Here is a 21,665-nt window from a genome sequence, read left to right as displayed (position 1 = left end):
TGCCTGTAACGGTGTCAGCACAGTGTTTTAATGGTCTTCTCCTCCTTCAGGAAGCAGTGCAGGAGCCTGTCTCCCTGAGCAGGAGGAGGCTGACAGGCTGGCAGACAGGAGTTCACTCTGAACGTGTACAGCCTGCAGCAGTGCTGCGCTTGATGCCCATAAAAATGTCACGCTAGCTGAGATAAGATCTAATGCTGTGGGAATTCATCTGTCATTTGTCAGGGTTTGGGCAAGTGTACTGAGCCTCCCTCTCCTTCACTTCCATGACACTGATATTCACCCTCAGACCTGTAGAGTAACTGTAGAGACACTCAGTCCAGCTCCTCTGTATCTTCAGAGTAACACCCCATCATCATCATCCTCAGACCTGTAGAGTAACTGTAGACACTCAGTCCAGCTCCTCTGTATCTTCACAGTAACACTCCATCATCATCATCCTCAGACCTGTAGAGTAACTGTAGAGACACTCAGTCCAGCTCCTCTGTATCTTCACATTAACACCCCATCATCATCATCCTCAGACCTGTAGAGTAACTGTAGAGACACTCAGTCCAGCTCCTCTGTATCTTCACATTAACACTCCATCATCATCATCCTCAGACCTGTAGAGTAACTGTAGAGACACTCAGTCCAGCTCCTCTGTATCTTCACATTAACACTCCATCATCATCATCCTCAGACCTGTAGAGTAACTGTAGAGACACTCAGTCCAGCTCCTCTGTATCTTCACATTAACACTCCATCATCATCATCCTCAGACCTGTAGAGTAACTGTAGAGACACTCAGTCCAGCTCCTCTGTATCTTCACAGTAACACTCCATCATCATCAGACCTGTGAAGTGGCTGTATGTGGTTGTTTCTGCAGTGTGTGGGAGATCAGATACTCAGTTTCCAAGAGAGCACAGACAGGAAAAACAAAGGATTGTCTCTCTTTAAATTCGTTCTCTTTTCTGTTCCGCTTGAATCCGGGGTTTTCTGGGGAGAGACAGGGGATTTTGATGACAGTTTGTTGGCATTTTATCCAGGGCCAGTTTTCAGGCGACAGCCCACAGAGCCGGTCCCGGGCGGGGAGTGTCGCCTGCGGGCCGCCCGTGTTAGTGTCAGGTGTCTGCGCCTCGCCAGACTCTCCACGCCATTGTTGTGGAACACAGACAGCGGAGGACGGACGGGGGGGGGGAGGATTAGTAGGCGGTGGTAGCTGAGGGGAGAAAGGGAGGGGCGGGGCGCCGGCCGGGAGGATGACATCATCTTCTCTCTGAAATCAATCACGGCTCCGGCAGTGATTGGGCGCTGGCTCGCTGGCTAGATGCTGGGAAGTTCTCTTCCCCCTTTTTTTTTTGAAAAAAAAATCCTGCTTTTTTTCTCTTTCAGTTTCGTCCCCCGCCTCCATCCCGTCGGCGCGGTCACTCCCTCTCTCTTGTCCGCGATCCGGAGCCCATCGGCAGCTCTTGTGTGTGAGCCCAGCGCCCGGGGCGGTCGGACTGGAGGCCCATCAGCACCGCTCCCTGTTCGCTCGAGTCGGTGTGTCTGCAGCCGGTACCGGCGCCGTTAGAGACGCGGCGGAGGAGCCTGTGTTCGTGAAGCGCTGGGCGTTGTAGAAGCGGCTCTGTCCTGCTCTGTCGCCGGCCCCGCTCGCTGGAGGTGAGGGACTCGCTGTGTGCCGAGCACGCCGTCCTTTTACCCTGAGGCCGCCGGGTTCTGTCTGCGCCTACGCCCCTTTTGTCGTGGTTATAGCGAGCGAGGTTTCGGCTGTCTGTGTCGTCCCGTGTGAAGCCGGCTCCCAGCCCAGAGAAAGTGCCGTGCTGAATCCGGTCTCGCCACCGCCCGCCCGCCCGCCCACGGCGGGGCTGCTGGCGGCGCTCGCTGTCTTTGTGCGCATTTGCGGCGCTCGCTGGGTTTCGGCTGCTCTGCGCTCAGCAGGCTGCCCCTCATTCCCCCTTCATGGTATCTGGGCCGCAGCGCCTGTTCGGAAAACCCGGGGAGGCAAGTTGTGTGTCTGGGGGCAGCGGGGAGGGCGTGTGTGGCGGGGGAGATGAAATTGCTCGTGTTCTGACTTTCTGACGGCTGCAGACGAAAGTCTCCTCAGCCGGGCCCGGGCTGGGCTGGTACCTTCGGGAGTCCTTTTGTTTGGGGCCGGGCGGTGTGGGTTTTGGGGTACGGGGAGGAGGAGGAGGAGGAGGAGGGGGGGGTTGGGCGTGTGTCGCTGCGGGTGATGGCCGGTGCCGGTGTGGCTGGGTTTGTACTGGACCGCAGTTGAAGATGCGCTTGGACCGGACACTAGCGGGGACAGACGGACTCCAACAAAAGCGCAATGGTGCGACTGGTCCTCCCGAACCCCTGGACGATCCGGGGACACGGGGACGCGGTCCAGCCGCGCTGACGGGAGACGGGTACTCTCGGCTCGGCTTGGGCTCGTCTTGCGTGCCGCCGCCGCCGCCGCCTCTCCGCCCCGGGGAGCCGGGCGGGTAATCGCGCGGCGGTAATCGCGCTGTCCGCTCGGCTGGGCTGAAAAGCGGCTCCTTTCTTCAGGACCAGAATCGCAGCCTTGCCGCCGCCCCCCCCCCTCCTCCTCTCCCCCCCCACCCGCGCGGCCGCTCTCGCTCAATACAGGCGAACAAAGGTGCCGGACGCGCGCGCGTCTCAGCGGCAGAACAGAATGTGATTCAGACGCTGAATCCGAGGAGATAAAGGAGCAGACGGGCGAGCGAACTTTCCCCCTTTTACAGCAGGAGCCGGAGGCGACACGGTACGGCAGCTCTGGGGAAAACAGTGTTAGACACCCTGTACCTCGCAGCATGAAGTTACAGATGAAAAGTGTCATTTTATTAGTTGTTGTTTTCGTCGGATCACGCCGCCGGGCCCGCACGGTTGTGGCGACCGTATCGATCCGGATTCCCCTCTGATCACCCGCTGATCAATCCGGGATCGATGCGAGCGAACCGGAGCCCGTATCCGCCCTTCTGGCTTGACGGCGGCTGGTGGGAGTTTCTCTCTGTGCGGGGTGGGGGGGTCGCGAGAGTGCCGCGCTGCACGAGGGTCGCCGGTGTTCGGGGGTCCGGGGTGAGCGAGACGGGCAGGTGTCGGAGCAGCCGCGGGGCAGCAGGTGTGCGCGAGAGCTGGGACTGCGGGCAGGTGGTCGGACAGGTTTTCTGTCGCCGTGGCTGAGGGTCGGCGCGTCTTTCACTTCCCTCATCCGAGCCCTTCCCGACCGGAGAGCAGGAACTGGGACTGGGAACCGGATCAGGCAGGCTGGATGGACGCCGGGGCCGGGAGTTCCTCTGTGGTTTGGGTGTGTCTCGGCCCGGTTCTGGCTGTGTGCTGTAGTGCATGTGAGCAGTGTCGGCCCGGTTGGTACTGAACTGTGTAGTGGTGCGCTGCACATAAACCTGGACCAGGGTTGGTTCACCCGGAATGAGCTAGTTTGCTTATTTTGTTTGACGATCTGATTGAAGTTAAACTGGTTCCCAGTGAGTCAGTGCAGAGACCAGTGCAGTAGACACTGATTGAAGTTGAACTGGTTCCCAGTGGGTGAGTGCAGAGACCAGTGCAGTAGTCACTGATTGAAGTTGAACTGGTTCCCAGTGGGTGAGTGCAGAGACCAGTGCAGTAGTCACTGATTGAAGTTGAACTGGTTCCCAGTGGGTGAGTGCAGAGACCAGTGCAGTAGTCACTGATTGAAGTTGAACTGGTTCCCAGTGGGTGAGTGCAGAGACCAGTGCAGTAGTCACTGATGGGGCTCCTGGCTCAGCTGCGCTGCAGTGGTGTCCCCTGGTCTGTCCGCGGAGGAAGACGCCCCCTCACCCCCTGCTTCCTCGCTGGCATTCCTTGCGGAGCTGCTGGTGGAGCCCTCTTCCTGCTGGCGCCTCGCTGCTCCGGGCTGGGACTCCCGGCATTGTTCCTGTCAGCCTTCGCGCACGAGCACCGTCTCCACGGAGACTGCAGGTCCGCCTCTGCCGCCCCCCGCAGGTCTGCGCTGGTACTGCAGCGTGCTGTCTGTACCCGCCTGTGTCCTGGCTCCGAGCCCGGTGGCTCAGGGTGTTGGCTGGGCTCCTGCTGGCCATGCCTCCAGAGACCCGGGCCGAGGAGTGGGAATTCGGGGGCCTGCAGTGTGACCTCTGCTCTCTCCTCTGGGGCGGTCCAGCGCTGGGTGGGGGGGCAGTGATGACAAGCGTGTGCAGCAGTGCCCTGATCCTGGTGGACTTAGCCCAGTCTGTGTAACCACGGCACCTGCCCTTCTTCCTCTGGCTCGTTCCTCTTTTAGACCCCCTCCCTCCCTCCGACCGGCGGCAGGACCGCAGATAATGTGGGATTAGTGTCAGTCTTTGTCCAGGGTTAACGAGCTCTGTGGGTAATAAATCCCGCGCTCTCTGAGTCGCCTGAGCCGAGCCCCGGTGGCGACGGCGTTCCCCCGGCGTGACCTCGTTTGTTGGCGCTGCCGTGGGCGTCCGTTTTGCAACGGCGCGTGCCGTAGGATCCCGATCCCAACCTCCCGTGCTCCCGGAGGAATTCCGCCGAGCAGGGCGTCGGGTGGAGGCCGCCGTGGCTCGTGTCCTCTCCGCTGTGGGTGCTGAGGAATTCGGGGGCTATGGGAAAGATCCTTGCTGATCCATCGGCGTCCCAGCCGGAGGGGGGGGCGGGGGTGCAGACTTGTCTGTCAGCAGGGCGGTGCCAGCCTTGGGCATCAGCCTGGATTTCAGCAGCTGGTGCAGCCGGTTTGTAAACAGCAGAAAGGATTATTCATGGCAGCCTGCTTGGCCATCACAAATGTTATGTTACAAGGGCGCTGTACAGGAGTATTGGTCCCAGTGCAGTAGAACAGTTCTGTTACAATAGGGGCTACAGTCCCAGTGCAGTAGAACAGTCCTGTTACAATAGGGGCTAAAGTCCCAGTGCAGTAGGACAGTCCTGTTACAATAGGGGCTAAAGTCCCAGTGCAGTAGGACAGTCCTGTTACAATAGGAGCTACAGTCCCAGTGCAGTAGAACAGTCCTGTTACAATAGGAGCTACAGTCCCAGTGCAGTAGGACAGTCCTGTTACAATAGGGGCTACAGTCCCAGTGCAGTAGAACAGTCCTGCAGTCTCTCTCTCTGTGTTCGTGGCGCTGGGCTGCAGTGAGATGATCACACAGGATTAGGCAACGCTGCCTTGTATGGTAAGAGAGCCAGCTGTAGCCCCTCACCCCCCCTCTTCTGAGACTGGAGCAGGACATGTTGTCAGCTTTCCACTCAAGCTTCCCTCTCTGTCTAGCCTGTCCCTCTCCATCTCTTTTCCCAAGTCCTCCGTCCGTTCAGCTCCCTTCTCTCTCGCCTCCCCTCTCTCTGTTGCCTTTCCCGAAAGTGCTCCTGTCACTTGGAACTCTTCCAGTTCTGGGAGTCCAGCTGCTCCACCAGTGATGTATTTCCGGGGATTATTGTGAGGGCTTGGAGAATGCTTCCAATCCACTGGCAAAAACAGTGTCAGTCCAGATCTCTGGTTCACTTTCTTTGGGGTGTATTCCAGGGATTCTTGGTATGAAGGCTGATATTTTGCTCTGATGTTGGAATGCAGTCCTGCATTGTGCTTGGTGACCACATAGCTGGCATTCTCAGCATAGCTCCAGCACCCTGCCTCACTGCGCCGCCCTTGTCAGAGTCGCTGACAGTCAGCTGGGCTGGTGCCCGGAGGGCTGTCGCTACAGGCGTTCCGACTGTGGGCTGGGCTGCTGTCGCTACAGGAGCTCCGACTGTGGGCTTGGCTGGTGCCCGGGGGGCTGTCGCTACAGGCGCTCCGACTGTGGGCTGGGCTGCTGTCGCTACAGGCGCTCCGACTGTGGGCTGGGCTGGTGCCCGGAGGGCTGTCGCTACAGGCGTTCAGACTGTGGGCTGGGCTGCTGTCGCTACAGGCGCTCCGGCTGTGGGCTGGGCTGGTGCCCGGAGGGCTGTCGCTACAGGCGCTCCGACTGTGGGCTGGGCTGGTGCCCGGAGGGCTGTCGCTACAGGCGTTCAGACTGTAGGCTGGGCTGCTGTCGCTACAGGCGCTCCGGCTGTGGGCTGGGCTGGTGCCCGGAGGGCTGTCGCTACAGGCGCTCTGACTGTGGGCTGGGCTGGTGGTCGGGGGGCTGTCGCTACAGGCGTTCAGACTGTAGGCTGGGCTGCTGTCGCTACAGGCGCTCCGGCTGTGGGCTGGGCTGGTGCCCGGAGGGCTGTCGCTACAGGCGCTCTGACTGTGGGCTGGGCTGGTGGTCGGGGGGCTGTCGCTACAGGCGCTCTGACTGTGGGCTGGGCTGGTGGCCGGGGGGCTGTCGCTACAGGCGCTCCGACTGTGGGCTGGGCTGCTGTCGCTACAGGCGCTCCGACTGTGGGCTGGGCTGCTGTCGCTACAGGCGCTCCGACTGTGGGCTGGGCTGGTGCCCGGAGGGCTGTCGCTACAGGCGCTCCGACTGTGGGCTGGGCTGGTGCCCGGGGGGCTGTCGCTACAGGCGCTCTGACTGTGGGCTGGGCTGGTGGTCAAGGGGCTGTCGCTACAGGCGCTCTGACTGTGGGCTGGGCTGGTGCCCGGAGGGCTGTCGCTACAGGCGCTCCGACTGTGGGCTGGGCTGGTGCCCGGGGGGCTGTCGCTACAGGCGCTCTGACTGTGGGCTGGGCTGGTGGTCAAGGGGCTGTCGCTACAGGCGCTCTGACTGTGGGCTGGGCTGGTGCCCGGAGGGCTGTCGCTACAGGCGCTCCGACTGTGGGCTGGGCTGGTGGCCGGAGGGCTGTCGCTACAGGCGCTCCGACTGTGGGCTGGGCTGGTGCCCGGGGGGCTGTCGCTACAGGCGCTCCGGCTGTGGGCTGGGCTGCTGTCGCTACAGGCGCTCTGGCTCTGGGCTGGGCTGCTGTCGCTACAGGCGCTCTGGCTCTGGGCTGGGCTGCTGTCGCTACAGGCGCTCTGGCTCTGGGCTGGGCTGCTGTCGCTACAGGCGCTCTGGCTCTGGGCTGGGCTGCTGGCCGGGGGCTGTCGCTACAGGCAGGAATTCAAATTAACAAAGCTTTTTTGGCATGGCTGATGGCTTCGTGTTGTCAAAGCTCATAAGATTAACACATCTGCAGTGCAAACAGTGCTGGACAGTTACATACAGCTGATCTAGTGCACAGACACACTAGCTGTCAGATGACTGGCAGGGGTGTCGAATCCTGATCCTCAGCAGGTGATGTCATCTGCTCTGGTAGTTGATGGAGTTATTGACTCTGTTGGGAGTGTACATCCCTCATCCTGTTTCAGGAGCTGCTCTCCGTGTACCAGTGATATCGAATGGGAGTGATGGCGTGTTCTTCAGCCTGTGGCGCATCATGGGAGGGTGTTGCTGATACACTGCTGGTTGGCGGCTGTGCGATGGTGTCCTCTGTCCTCTCACCCTGTCGTTTGTAGGCTTGCGAAGTTCGGTACAGGACTGTCCTGGGCCTCGTGGTTTTTGGTCTGATCTGTCTCTGTGTTGGCCCGTCCTCTCCTCTCTGTATCACAAGAGTCAGGTCAGTGGCTGCGGGTCAGAGGTTCGGTTCTGTTGCTAGGGGGACTGGGCCGTGTGTGTGGAGCGGGTCGTTGTTCAGACAGGCGGAGTTACAGTGCCCAAGTCTGGCCAGACTGGAGCGCGGCTGTCAGGATGAGAGTGATGAGCACTTTTGAGCAGTTTAAGTAGTTCATTTGGGATCACCCCTATCCAAGCATGGGGGGTCAGTTTTGCTAAAAGCAGCCGGTCAGAGCCCTGTGCTGCTGCTTCAGCTGAGTGAGCGCCCCCTGGAGGACAGACAGCTCTCGGACAGCACTGCAAGCCCAAGGCTGCAGGAGACCAGCTGGTTCCAGACGTTGCCTCTGACTGGTCAGCTGAGAAAAGCCCTCTGGCCAGCAGTGGTCATCAGCCAGTTTTTCTCCATTGTCATCCCTGTCCAGTCCCGTATCTGTTTAGTTAGCTGTCGGGGACTGACCTCCCTGGACTGCAGCTGTCCTGGGGGGACTGCAGAGCCCCCACCCGTGTAAACAGGTGTCCTCTGACCACAGAGCGCGGCAGTCTCCAGGGGGCTGATGGGATAGCCCAGGTGGCAGCTGGAGGTCAGAGGGGCTGTGTGTGGGGGGAGTTATTTCCAGGCTTTATCCTGAATTGGGCACAGGGGTCAGGGGTCAGGGTGCTTCACACACAGGGTGGGGGTTGAGAGCAGTCTGCACAGACGGGTTACAGGCAGCGCTGCTGGTTATTAGTGGAGAAAGAGGCAGCTCCTTGTGTGCAGTGTGATGGGAGGAAATTCTCTCTGCTCTCTGCAGGAGTGTGTGAGCGACAGGGGTTCGACAGGAGTTGCATGGCGGCTTCACCAGGTCGTGAGGGACCGATCGCAGTTTGCTGTTGTCTCCTGCTGTTTATGGGGGTGCTGTCCCTCCCCCTGGATGCACAGGGTCGTGCACACTGTGGTGTTGGGGGTGATGTCTCACCCTGAGTGCACAGGGCCGGGGCGCTGGGGGTCCTGGGCGGCTGTTCTAGCTGAGGGGGGTGAGGACTGGCAGTGCACACTGTTGGAGTGCTCTCCTGGGTGACCAGGTGTTCCTTGTCAGAGTCTCTGTTGAAGTGTGACTGGAGGTGCTCTGCGTCCCTCCCCATGTCCCAGAAGGCCTCTGTTCTGGTGGGCTGGGGGTGGCGTTTGCAGTGGCTTCCCCCTGGACCTGATGTCACTTCCTGTTCTGGCTGTGTTCCCAGGCTGCAGGGCGTGACCTGGCTGAGCGTTTACTTCACCACCCTTGAGCGTTGAGTTTTGTGACGCGTGCCGTTTCTACTCCAGACTGGAGTTGTTGAACAGGCAAGTCTGTGCAAACTGCCTGGGCTCGTTTTTCCCCAGAAACATTTCAAGGGATCCACTCAAGTTTAACTCCTTCCTCTCCTCTCTTGCAGGTGAACCGTTCTCTCTGCATGCAGAGCAAGTCTTCCTGTCCAGAAGGCACAGTCTGGTTGGAAGAGAAGTGAGTGAGCTGCTCCTGCAGTGGTGAAGAGTAGCACAGGGACACCACACAGCCATTCCTGGGGGAGATGAAGCCGGATGGGGTTGCCACGGCAGCAATGGAATCTACAGAGACACTGGAGGCGGGGCCTGTCGTCGAGGCAGCACCCTTAGGGGAGGAGCCACAGGAGCAGGTCCCGCCCCCCGAAGAGAAGCAGCCTGCCGAGGAGAAGCAGCTGGCTGAGGAGACGGCTCCCCCTGCAGCCAAGGAGGGGAACAGCAAGCTCGCGGCCGGGAAGGCCAAGCCGAAAGGCCAGGCGGGTGGTCCAGCTAAAGGCAAGGCCAATTCTACTGGCGGGAAGGCTGCGGGTGCTGCGGGTCCCGGCTCCCGACCTGGGACGGCGCAGAACCGCTCTGCGGTTAACGGCGTCCAGAAGCCCCTGGCCAATGGGGTGGCGAAGAAAGCGACCGCGGCCGCCACTGGCACGGAGAAGAAGAAAGTGACCATGGCGAGTGTGGCGCCGACGAAGAGGCCGGTTGGCTCGGCCGCTGGCACCGCCTCTTCCTCAAGCACGCCCAACAAGATGGCCGACAGGAAGCCCACAGGGTCTGCCCGGCCCGTCTCGGCGGCCGGCGCCAACTCCACATCGACCAACGGCACGAAGGCAGGGGCGGGGGCGGCCCAGCCCAACAAGAAGCCGGCGGGCGGGACCAACACTGCCCGGGTGCGGCCCAGCAGTGCCGGTGAGTCCACAGGGCCTGCCGTGACCAGACGAGTGCTCTGGGCAGGAGGGGGCGCCAATCAGAGAGAGTCCCCTCGGCCAGCTCCACCAGAACGCTGCCCTGTCGCGGGTCAGTACTGGTGAGGACCGGCTTGTGGTCAGTCTGCTGGAGGTGCTGTCCCTGTCGTGGGTCAGTACTGGTGAGGACCGGCTTGTGGTCAGTCTGCTGGAGGTGCTGTCCTGTCGTGGGTCAGTACTGGTGAGGACCGGCTTGTGGTCAGTCTGCTGGAGGTGCTGTCCCTGTCGTGGGTCAGTACTGGTGAGGACCGGCTTGTGGTCAGTCTGCTGGAGGTGCTGTCCTGTCGTGGGTCAGTACTGGTGAGGACCGGCTTGTGGTCAGTCTGCTGGAGGTGCTGTCCTGTCGTGGGTCAGTACTGGTGAGGACCGGCTTGTGGTCAGTCTGCTGGAGGTGCTGTCCTGTCGTGGGTCAGTACTGGTGAGGACCGGCTTGTGGTCAGTCTGCTGGAGGTGCTGTCCTGTCGTGGGTCAGTACTGGTGAGGACCGGCTTGTGGTCAGTCTGCTGGAGGTGCTGTCCTGTCGTGGGTCAGTACTGGTGAGGACCGGCTTGTGGTCAGTCTGCTGGAGGTGCTGTCCTGTCGTGGGTCAGTACTGGTGAGGACCGGCTTGTGGTCAGTCTGCTGGAGGTGCTGTCCTGTCGTGGGTCAGTACTGGTGAGGACCGGCTTGTGGTCAGTCTGCTGGAGGTGCTGTCCTGTCGTGGGTCACTACTGGTGAGGACCGGCTTGTGGCCAGTCTGTTCTGGTGCTGTCCTGTCGCAGGTCAGTACTGGTGAGGACCGGCTTGTGGCCAGTCTGTTCTGGTGCTGTCCTGTCGCAGGTCAGTACTGGTGAGGACTGGCTTGTGGTCAGTACTGGTGAGGACCGGCTTGTGGTCAGTCTGCTGGAGGTGCTGTCCTGTCGTGGGTCAGTACTGGTGAGGACCGGCTTGTGGTCAGTCCTCTGACCGTTGCTGGGCTCGGGCATGTGGCAGTGTTGAGCACTCCCTTCCTCCGTCTTCTCCGTTCCACAGTTTAACGGTTTCCTCCCCTCTTTCAGCCCCCAAGCCTGCCTCCGCTGCGGCACCCAAAACCAACACCGCACCCGGGGCCAAGCCCGACAGGCCTGCTGTTTCCAAGACAACCAGGTGAGGAGGGGTTGCGGGGCACTGTGGGTTTGTGAGAGTCATCTGGGGCCCTCAGACCTGGGGGTAGACTCCTGTTCCACTTGGCCGGGCCGGGTTTTGCTAGCAGCAGCGCTCCTGTGCGAACTGTAGTGAGGAAGCAGAAAGTAATATTTGAACTGTTTTGTTTGGGTCCATTTGAGCCTGAATGAGATGAGCAGGAACTTTTCCATCCCCTGTTGTTGGCTGTAATAAAACCTGGTGCAGATAAGATTGCTTTTGTGATGAAAGTAACCCTTTGTCTGGGGCTATATTTGTATTTGCTTTTATAATGGGATGTCAGAGGGAGTCTGATTTATAATCTTGTTTAATCCAGAGCACAGTAAAGTCAGTCCAGTATGGTCTGGAGTTTCTCAGTCTGCTCTGTCAGTGTCAGTTGGAGTCTAATGATTATTGGGTGTTTTTCTAGTTTGTCTGTGGGTGTGTGTTGCATCTTAATGTGTCATGTCTGCGATGGCAGTGATCTCACTGGTGATACAACCTTGTATGCAAACAGTGAGATTTGCTTTTCAAATTTAACTCTCTGCACTGCATGCAAACTCACAGGAGAAAATAAACTGCTTCTGAGATACTGAGAAACCATGAGTCGGACAGGGACTGAGGTGAAGAAACAGCTATTTTTACAGGGAAACCATACTGGGACTGTAGCCCCTATTGTAGAACAGTCCCGTTACAATAGGAGCTACAGTCCCAGTGCAGGAGAACGGTCCTGTTACAATAGGAGCTACAGTCCCAGTGCAGTAGAACAGTCCCGTTACAATAGGAGCTACAGTCCCAGTGCAGTAGAACAGTCCCGTTACAATAGGAGCTACAGTCCCAGTGCAGTAGAACAGTCCTGTTACAATAGGGGCTACAGTCCCAGTGCAGTAGAACAGTCCTGTTACAGTAGGAGCTACAGTCCCAGTGCAGTAGAACAGTCCTGTTACAGTAGGAGCTACAGTCCCAGTGCAGTAGAACAGTCCTGTTACAATAGGGGCTACAGTCCCAGTGCAGTAGAACTGTCCTGTTACAATAGGGGCTACAGTCTCAGTGCAGTAGAGCAGTCCCGTTACAATAGGGGCTACAGTCCCAGTGCAGTAGAGCAGTCCCGTTACAATAGGGGCTACAGTCCCAGTGCAGTAGAACAGTCCTGTTACAATAGAGGCTACAGTCCCAGTGCAGGAGAACAGTCCTGTTACAATAGGAGCTACAGTCCCAGTGCAGGAGAACAGTCCTGTTACAATAGGGGCTACAGTCTCAGTGCAGTAGAACAGTCCTGTTACATTAACTTATCTTTGAGCTGCGAAATTACTTCATTTAGTGCCTGGCAATCGGTATAAAAGCCTTTTAACTAATGGGACGGTGAAATTAGTTTAATATCTTTTAATAGGATGTCCTAAAAAGCTTATTGTATGTGTATCTTTCTCCTTTCCCTGCAAGCAATCCGCCCTAATCCGTGTCGAAATTCCAGACAGGAGTAATTAAATCTTCACAGCCTTGGTGAATTTCCTTCCTTGTGGCGACTGGGAGGAAATCCGTTTCGGAGATTGGGGAGATCTGTGACCGATCAGACCTAATCAGACGGCCTTAATCTCCCTGCTGGAAACGAGGAATTTGAGATCATGGAAGAGTACTAGCTCTTTGCTTGGATGTGCTCGTCAGGTCCTGCATGCCACACAAAGGCAGCCTGTCGGATGGTGGTGTTTGGGGGGTCCTCAGATTACTGAGGTCCTGGGTTCTAGACCCTGTTGACACCCTGCACACTGGATTGGTGAAGCAGTGTGACGAGCGTCAGTTTTGCAGACTTTAGCTCTGCTCGGCAGCAGCACTGCTTGGCTGGGACCAGACCCAACAGGCGCGGGCTGTCCCGAGGGCTGGGTGTGTGCGTGTGTGCGTGCGCGTGTGAAACGAGCCCCATCTCGCCTTCGACGGTGTGCACACGCACACCCGCACACACCTGCCACTCTGCCGGCGCAGTGCGTGGTGGGGGTGTCTTGGGGTGCGAGCCTGGGATTGCCTGAGCAGAGGGCGGAGTGCCTTAAGAGCATGAGCAAGGATGACGAATCGATTCATGTCACAGCTGCTCTCCGCTTACCCGTCCCTCCCTTGTGCTCTCTTCCACAGCCAGAACTAATCGATGCACTGTTGACCTGCCTGTGCTGTTGTGGGTTTTCACTGTCGGACCACAACCACATGCGTTTACAAACCACTTTCTCAGTTCAAGGCCTGAGAGCTGCTGTCAGAAAGGCAGATTTCAGACTTGGAGGAGAGATGGTGATTGTATGTGCTGGAGAAATTAGGGCTGAGTGTGAGAGGAGAGGGACAGCAGTGTCTCCAGTCCAGTCAGGTGTGTGTCAGTGTGTGAATTCAGGGGGAGTGTGAGAGGAGAGGGACAGCAGTGTCTCTAGCAGTGTCTCCAGTCCAGTCAGGTGTTTGTGTCTATGTGTGTGTGAGAGGAGAGGGACAGCAGTGTCTCTAGCAGTGTCTCCAGTCCAGTCAGGTGTTTGTGTCTATGTGTGTGTGAGAGGAGAGGGACAGCAGTGTCTCCAGTCCAGTCAGGTGTGTGTCAGTGTGTGAATTCAGGGGGAGTGTGAGAGGAGAGGGACAGCAGTGTCTCTAGCAGTGTCTCCAGTCCAGTCAGGTGTTTGTGTCTATGTGTGTGTGTGAGAGGAGAGGGACAGCAGTGTCTCTAGCAGTGTCTCCAGTCCAGTCAGGTGTTTGTGTCTATGTGTGTGTGAGAGGAGAGGGACAGCAGTGTCTCCAGTCCAGTCAGGTGTGTGTCAGTGTGTGAATTCAGGGGGAGTGTGAGAGGAGAGGGACAGCAGTGTCTCTAGCAGTGTCTCCAGTCCAGTCAGGTGTTTGTGTCTATGTGTGTGTGAGAGGAGAGGGACAGCAGTGTCTCCAGTCCAGTCAGGTGTGTGTCAGTGTGTGAATTCAGGGTGTGAGGAGAGCTCGTTTTTTTTTTACCTTAGATGTGACTTAAGTCTTTCAAGTGACGTGCCATAAAAACATTAAGATGGAGTGTAATGGTTCTCTCTGCGATATCTTAACAATTGTTTTTCCCACAGGCCTGTGTCTAGCACTGCCTCCTCTCGCCCTGTTCCCACGACGACCGTAGCCAAGACTGCAGCATCCTCTTCCAGCCGGCCGCCTTCTTCCAGGCCTGGTGCCACAGCAGCCCCTGGTGGCCGAAGTGCAGCATCGCAGCCCAGCAGAACTACTGCAGCGCCGGTGAAGAAAGGTGACAAGCTCTTCCTCTGTCGTCCTCTTTCATCAGGAAAGAGGGAGACGTGGATGTCAAACAGTTTCAGCTTCGTGCTCAGAGGAGTCATTGTCTGAATTGCGTGTCTTTAATAGTTTCACTTTATTGATTCATGAAGAGGGAACTGAGAAGGGTTTGTAGTGCAGAGTTCATGTTCAATACCGTGTGGAAATGTTGCTACGTAGTTAAAACTTCACTGACTAGAGCTACAGTCCTGAGTTGTTGCCAATCGCCCGGGGGCCTGCTGGCGCCGGTGTTGGATTGGAGCTGGGTCCGTGTTCTGGTCTCGGTGTCAGTGAGCCCTGGTGTTTTGGTTCTGTGCAGTAACGGTCTGTATCCTCTCGTTCCCTCTCGCCAAGATGTCGCCCGGCCCGCCGCTGGACCCAAGAAACCTGCTGCCCCTGCGACCAAGCCCGCCCCGGTCAAGCCCACCAGAACGGAACCGAGCAAGGCTGCCGCCGCCGCCGCCGCCGGCCCATCCAAGCCCACCGCTGCTGCCAAGCCGGCCGAGAAACCGGCCCGGCCCAAAACGCAGGACGCCAAGCCGGCAGCCAGCCCCCGGCACCCGGGCAGCAGGGCGGCGCTGAGCAAGCCCGCCTCGCCCAGCCCCAGGAAGCCGGTGGGCAGCAGCGCCCCCATGCCCGTCAAACGTGTCCCCCGGCCCACGCAGCCTGTCCAGCCCCTGGCGGCCAGCGGGGAGCCGGCCAAGAAGCCGACGGCGCCGGAAGCTGCCGTTGCCGCCGCTGCCGCCGCCGCCACTGTTGCCGCGGCCACCGCGGTAGTCGCGGCGTCGGCACCGCAGCCCTCCCTGGAGAGCGCGGCGACCGCGGCCGAAGCAGGAGTCGCAGCCGAGCCTGCGGAGTCACCCGCTAGCGCCCCGGAGACCCCCCTGCTGGACATTGCCGCCGCGGAGCCCCTGCAGGCGCAGGCAGCTCGGCCGCCGTCGCCGCCGTTCCCCAGCGCGCGGTCGACTCCGGAAGAGGAGGCTCCTCCTCCCCCTCCCCCGCCCTCTCAGCCGACGGGCGCGGTGCCGGAGGAGGCCGTCCTGGGCCAGGACCGGCCCGCCACGCCGCCGGAGCTGACTGCGGACAGCGAGGGGCTCCCGCCTCCCAGCGCGGGCCCGGTTCTGGAAGAGCACGAGCCGGGGCAGGAGGAAGAGCGGCACGTGGCTGAGGTCCCGAAGCCCGTGGCCGCGGTGGAGCCGCAGAGACCACAGGAGGAGCCGGAGCCCGCGCCAGCGCCCGACTTCTTTAGATCGACTCCGAAACCGGAGGAGGAGGACGAGGAAGAGGAGGAGGAGGAGGAGGAGGACGAGGTCGAGGAGCGGCAGGTGGCGATCGAGAAAGCGGACGAGGAGATCAACGACGATGATGATGAGGAGGAGAAGGACGGCAGCCAGCCGGTCTCCGTGTCGGAGATGAGCGAGACGCAGCCCACCGAGGAGGACGAGGGTGAGGAGGGCTACGCCGGGAGCGGGGCGGCCCCGAGCCTGCCGGACGCGCGGGAGAGGAGCGAGTCCGGGGGCGGCGGCGGCGCGGCCGTGTCGGAGATGGACTCGGAAGACGTCAGCTGCAGCCAGCAGGGGGTGTCGGAGCTGAGCGCGCCGCAGTCGGACGCCGGCCTGCTGGAGGGGACGGAGAGCATCGACGACCTGGGGGACGCCAGCCTGAAAGGCGCTGAGGGAGAGGGGGCGTCGGTGGGCTCCCCCGACATCGAGGCGGTCCCGGAGATCCCCGGGAACGAGCTGGAGGAAGAGGACGAGGAGGAGGAAGACGAGGAAGAGGGGGACCGGGTGTGCGACATGGAGGTGGGCTCGGAGAGAGCGGAGGACCCCCGCCAGGCCCTGAAGGAGGAGGAGGACGAGGATGTGGACATGGCCAGCGAGGGCGTGACGGAGAGCGGGCTGGAGAGCTACGGCAACGCCGACGAGGACGACTTCGCGGAGGAAGAGCGGGCCGTGGACAACCTCAACCGCCTGCGCCAGACGCCGCCCCCGGCTCTGGTCCCCGCCGCAGCGGGAGGCCCGTGGGCCGCGACGAACCCCTTCGCCGAGCCCTGGGCCCGGCAGTGCGCCGGGGACGCCGGCGTGAGCGCTGATCCCTGGCGGGCCGCCGCCGAGAGCCCCACCCAGACCGCCGCCGAGGCCTGGCTGGAGCAGAGCAGCCCCGAGGCCCAGCCCGCCGGCAAGCCGCAGTCGCTCCCCGTGGGGCCCCGTGGGGCCGACGCCGAGGTGCCCGGCCAGGAGCCCGAGCCCGAGCCCCCCGGCGCCCCGGGCCTGTCCAAGTCCAGCACGCTGAGCGGCGCCGAGCTGGCGGCCCAGAGCAGCAGCGAGACCAGCACGCCGGAGGAGCTGAAGGACTACGACAGCAGCTCGGGGGTGGAGTCCCGCTCGGAGGAGAAGCCCCCCGAGCAGCGGCCGCCGGGCGGGCGCCCCGAGGTCGAGCAGGACCTGGGCATCCACCTGGAGAGGGGCGACGGCGAGGACGAGGAAGAGGAGGAGGCGGAGACGCTGCCGGCCGACGAGGTCCTGGGGGACGCCCCGACCGAGCCCGCCTCCGCGCCCTCCTCCCGCTCGCGCTCCGCCGCGTCCTCGGAGGACGAGGCCAGCGACACCGAGGGCGAGGCGCAGGTGGGTGAGCCGGACCCCCACGGCGTCGACAACCTGGCCTTCGAGAAGGTGGCGGCGGTGGCGGCGGCGGCGGGAGACACCGCGGCCGCGCTCTCGGCCCTGGAGGAAGAGGCAGCCGAGGAGGAGGAGGAGGAGGAGGAGGAGGAGGCCAGCCTGATGGGCGGGGAGGGGGACGGCGACACGCCGCAGTCCGCCAACTCGGCGGCGTCCTACGTCTTCGACTCCAACGCCCACTCCACCACGGAGAGCTGCGGGAAGAGCCCCGGCATCTTCTCCCTGGAGAACGAGGACCAGCTCCCGGAGGAGATCAAGGAGCTCAACCTGCGGGCCGCCGCGGGCCAGGGGGACGGGGAGGCCGTGGGGCCGCCCGTCGACCTGCTGCCCCTCCAGGAGGGGGCGCTGGAGCTCTCCGCCCCGGGGGGGGGCGAGGGCGAGGGCGAGCAGGAGTACCTGTTCTGCGAGAAGGCGGGGTACCCCCAGGCTGGCGGCGGTGGGGTCGGCCGGGAGGCCTCTCCCCTCCCCGGATCCCCGGAAAGCCCCGCCTCTCCGCCCCCGGGACAGGAGGGCGACCCCGTGCTGCCCTGCTACGCGGCCCTGTGCGAAAAGACTGATAGCGCGCTGGCAGGTAACGTATAGACCCGCGGTCCCTTTCGTGCAGGCGGGGAGGGGAGGGGGGAGGCCCAGCGCCTCGTCCTGCGACTGTTAGTCTCTCTGCGCGATCACCCACTCCAGTCCATGGCGTAAACTCCTGTATGTGCAATAACTACTCTCGCCACTGCTCCCCTGCTGCCAGAGCGCCGCTCGTCGCCCCGTTCACCACCCACCCCCCCCACCTTGTGTTTAACTCGCCGCGCCGGCCTGGCGCTGTCCGGATGAAGCTCTTAATGCGATGAGAGAGAGAGAGAGAGAGGACTCCTCGCCCGGTTTCTCCTCCTGTTTTTACCAGGAAGACGAGCGCTTACTTTTATCCTTGTTTTTTGTAATTCCAAGCACTGCCCCCCTCCGCCTCCCCCTGTCCCCCCCCCCCCCCCCCGCCCCCCCTTACCCACCTCGAGAATGACTTGTACCCGGCCGTGTCTGTCTTGTTTGATTGTTGAGGATTTCTTTACAGCTTTGAATAAAGATTAGATATTTAACATTACTGCGGGTTTCCTGGACAGTTTGTTTAACGCAGGGGGTGTTGGGAGGAGGGGATTGGGGGGGAGGCAAGGAGGTGGGGGGGGGGATCCTTGAGTTCCCTGAGAGACCCTGTACCTGTTCTGGGCTCGGGTGCTGGCCCTCAGTTGCAGAGCTGGTTGAATTTGCCCAGGCAGGGGGCAGTGGTCTGTGGGAGTTCTCAGGAGGCGAGAGTGGCCAGGTGCTCCCAGTGCAGGAACGGTCTCTCCAGGGAGCCCTGTGCCTGTTTCCTGCCTGGGCAAGATAAAGATGAGATGTCGGCTCTGCTTTAAGACTGGCCCTGCCAGGAGGATGTGCCTCAGTTCTGTCGCTGAATCTAAGCTTCATTCCAAGACTCATTCCGATTCCCAGACAAAACGGGGAATTTTCTTTCCCTTGGTATGATCAACACGCCTATTTTTTCCTGTTAATAGCTTTCTACTGGATCTCTTAAAAAGGCTGAGGGTGCCAAGTGAAAGTCAGTAGGCGGCCTGATCAATCTGATCAATGCGGTTTGAACACGGTGATGTGTTGAGTGAGCATCGTCCCACTCTGACGTTTTATCATCGATTCACTGGGGGCGAAGGCAGCTGGGTTGCTGCCGACTTTCCGATGCTGTAGGACTGTTTGAGGGAATGCGTGAGTTTAGTCTGCAGGGCCGTGCTCCGATCACAGAGGAGCTGTGGATGCACGAAGTTCTTCTCAGGGTTGGGAGCGAGAAGAGGGATAGCGTCTTGGCTAGATTCCCTACCTTTGCATTTTCACTGTATACCCCGTGTCCTTCCCAGAGTCCATCCTTGTGATCCGTGTGTGTCCCTTGAGTTGGGATTTTTCCCGGGGGTGCTCAGAGCCCGTCGGCTGGGCCAGTGACAGGACACAGCTCATCAGAAGCCAGTGGTAGAAACATGGAGTCTGCAAAAGGGTACTCATCGTTTTTTTTAGTTGGCCGAACGGAAAGAGTATTCTCTTGGTGTGCATGTCTGTTCGATCTGAACCTTTTTAAAGCCCATCAGTAGCTTTATCGGTGAAAATCGGACTGAATGTAGGGCAGAGCAGACATGTCTTAAACTGTTCACTGGGGGGGATCCTGTCATGGTGAGCTCTGTGTAGGCTCGATTTTGATGCCCAGTAAATTTATCCCATATTCCAGCAGCTGTTGCAAATCAAAATATCCCCCCCCCAAAAAAAAAACTTAATCCAGCACTGAGATCTGACAATTCTGGCCACAAGCTCATGTTCAGCCTTTTCCTTTCTTTAGAAGCTGTGTTTATCTGAATGGTGGTGTTGGGGGAGCAGATTCATCACAGACTACATCCCACCTGCTGGACAAACACTTATATAGATGGTCAAATCTGAAAGTATAGTAGCACTAGCGATTAGCCCACAGGATCCCTGTGTCCTGGACATGTCTAAGGGCACATGTCACTCTCCACTTACCCTAGATTCGTCCCTGCTCATTCATTACGTACAGGGGTGTGTGTGTGACCTTTACCCCCAGCAGCGCATGCACAGGGGAGGGAGGTGAGCACTTGCCTTCCCTCTGCTGCTCTGACTGCTCGGCGCTGGAGGACCAGACCGGGCCTGGTGCTGCCTCCAGGAGAGAGGACTGGGCCTGGATCTGCCCCACAGACAGAGGAGAGGACTGGGCCTGGATCTGCCCCACAGACAGAGGAGAGGACTGGGCCTGGATCTGCCCCACAGACAGAGGAGAGGACCGGTCCAGGCGCTGCCTCCAGGAGAGAGGAACGGGTCTGGATCTGCCCCACAGACAGAGGAGAGGGCCGGGCCGGGCGCTGCACTGCAGACAGGAGAGGACCGGGCCTGGATCTGCCCCACAGACAGAGGAGAGGACCGGGCCTGGATCTGCCCCCCGAGGGACAGGAGAGGGCCTGGTGCTGCTGTTAAGGAGGGGTGACTCCTGTCCTCACTGGAGCCCCTCTGCTGGTGCTGTTCCTGGGACTCGTCTCTCTTTGCAGACAGGCCTGCTGTGCTGCTATCTTAACGCGCATGTTGACAGCAACGCCCTTTCTTCCCTCCTCGCTAGGCCCGCTTCCCCGAAGAGGAGCACGGAGACTCGGCTCAGCCCGGCCCGGTTTCCCTGCATGGTGCGCACGCTCTCACGGCGCTGGCTGGCTCCTTTCTCCTGTTCCGAGTTTCTGCACTCTGTTCTGTGGTTACTGCATATACAGGAGTGGCCACTTCATTGCACAAAACTGGCTCTCGATCCGAATTCCTTTATTCTCTTGTGTTGACGGAACCTCTGCGCTCTGCTTTGGCTAACCCCCTGCCCTCTCCCGCCAGCCTGTTGCACTTGCACGCTCTGTGTTGGTGGGTTTTTTTTGCCTGTAGCTCTCTTGCTGTCGATCTGTTGCTCCACCCGTCTGCCTGTCTCTGTTCAAGCTGGTGTGTAGTGTTCATCCAGGAACTGCCTGGTGCTCTGTACTGATCATGGGTGTCTTGGGGGAAGGGAGGGTGAGAGCTCTGGGTCTTCTGTCCTGTCCTCGGCCCTGGGTGTTTACAATCTGTGTTCCTGTTAATGGTGCTCAGGGGGCTTCTGAGCTGTGTTGCAAAACACGTTTGCGCTCCTCCTGGGAGAGGCCGGTGCTCTCTGACTATGGAAATGGCTGTTGTTGCTGTAGTAGTGTGGGTCTCTGTCCTGTTTCCTTTAAGGTGTGTGCGGTATAGAGCGGGATGCTCCCTGGGTTGGGAAAAGAGGAGTCCTTCTCAATAGGATCTAACCAGCCTTCCCAGCACCTCTTGAACAGTCCCCTCAGCAGGATGACCATCGCCATATAGGTGCTGGCCTTGTTGTATTCAAGCCCTGGAGTGGAACTAGGTGGAGTGGGTAGTAGTTGACAAGCTCTGATCTGCATATGTTCCTCTCTGGCATTGATGGATTAGGTCAGGGATAGCTCATACCAGTCCTCAAGTAATACGTTTTTTTTCCAATTGTTTGCTAATTAATACTGAATAATTTAGTTGGTTTCATTCAGATAATCACCGATTCATTGATGGTGAGGTCAGAGGCCACTGAGTCTCGTATCAAGAACCAGGACTGTAGATCACCTGTTGTTGGACTGTAGGACGCCTGCCGGACAGGGGGAACAGCTGTTGTTGGACTGTAGGACGCCTGCCGGACAGAGGACTGTAGGATGCCTGCAGTGCAGCGGCGCTGTTCACAGTGAATGAGTCCATGTCCTCCACATGTACAGTCTCTTCGAAAATAATTGGTTATGACAGGGCCTGCATACTCTGTGCTGTATCTGCAGTCTTAAGTATTTGATAAAGACAATCCATTACATGCGTAATTGTCATTAATGAACAGCACTGCTCAATGTCGGCATTTATTTTCACCTAATGATTTGCTCCACTGAACCTGGCATGTTGGCATATTTCCTGGTAGTGTGGAGGGCAGGAAATCCTGTTGTAATTCCATCATCCTCTTTATCTGTACAGACACCAGGGATAGGTGATAGTCTCTCACATCTAGCTCCTGAAGGATCACACTCATCTCCTGCTGCTGTTGTGTTGGCCATCCTGTTGCTTGCCTGGTGTCTGTCTGGACTCACCCAGGGCAGCTTTCTCTCACCGCCTGCCCTCTATTCATCTCTACTTCATTTTTTCTCACCATCTGTCCCTCTGCCTGAGATCCTCCCTCCCTCTCCCTTTGTTTCTCCTTTCTCCTTGCCTGTTATCCTTCACCTCCCTTCGTTTCTCCTTTCCCTCTGCCTGTGATCC

At 59.4% G+C, this 21,665-nt stretch overlaps 1 protein-coding gene across 2 annotated transcripts; it reads left to right on the top strand.

Annotated features, from left to right (window-relative positions):
* The first annotated feature begins 1,246 nt into the window (after window positions 1-1,246).
* Window positions 1,247-17,913, top strand: prr36a (proline rich 36a). 2 transcript variants are annotated; one of them, XM_088603272.1, is made up of 5 exons: window positions 1,247-1,642; window positions 8,896-9,685; window positions 10,779-10,866; window positions 13,950-14,122; window positions 14,503-17,913. In XM_088603272.1, the coding sequence occupies exons 2-5, from the start codon at window positions 9,031-9,033 to the stop codon at window positions 17,406-17,408; spliced, it is 3,822 nt and encodes a 1,273-aa protein (XP_088459398.1). In that variant the 5' UTR covers window positions 1,247-1,642; window positions 8,896-9,030; the 3' UTR covers window positions 17,409-17,913. The 2 variants fall into 2 exon arrangements, with proteins under 2 accessions (XP_088459398.1, XP_088459399.1); XM_088603273.1 differs by lacking the exon at window positions 1,247-1,642 and adding an exon at window positions 2,620-2,747.
* Window positions 17,914-21,665: the final 3,752 nt, after the last annotated feature.

Source organism: Lepisosteus platostomus, chromosome 13 (genome assembly GCF_059453375.1).
Source record: "Lepisosteus platostomus isolate fLepPlt1 chromosome 13, fLepPlt1.hap1, whole genome shotgun sequence".
NCBI lineage: Eukaryota > Metazoa > Chordata > Actinopteri > Semionotiformes > Lepisosteidae > Lepisosteus > Lepisosteus platostomus.
This window is presented reverse-complemented; position numbering and strand designations above follow the sequence as displayed.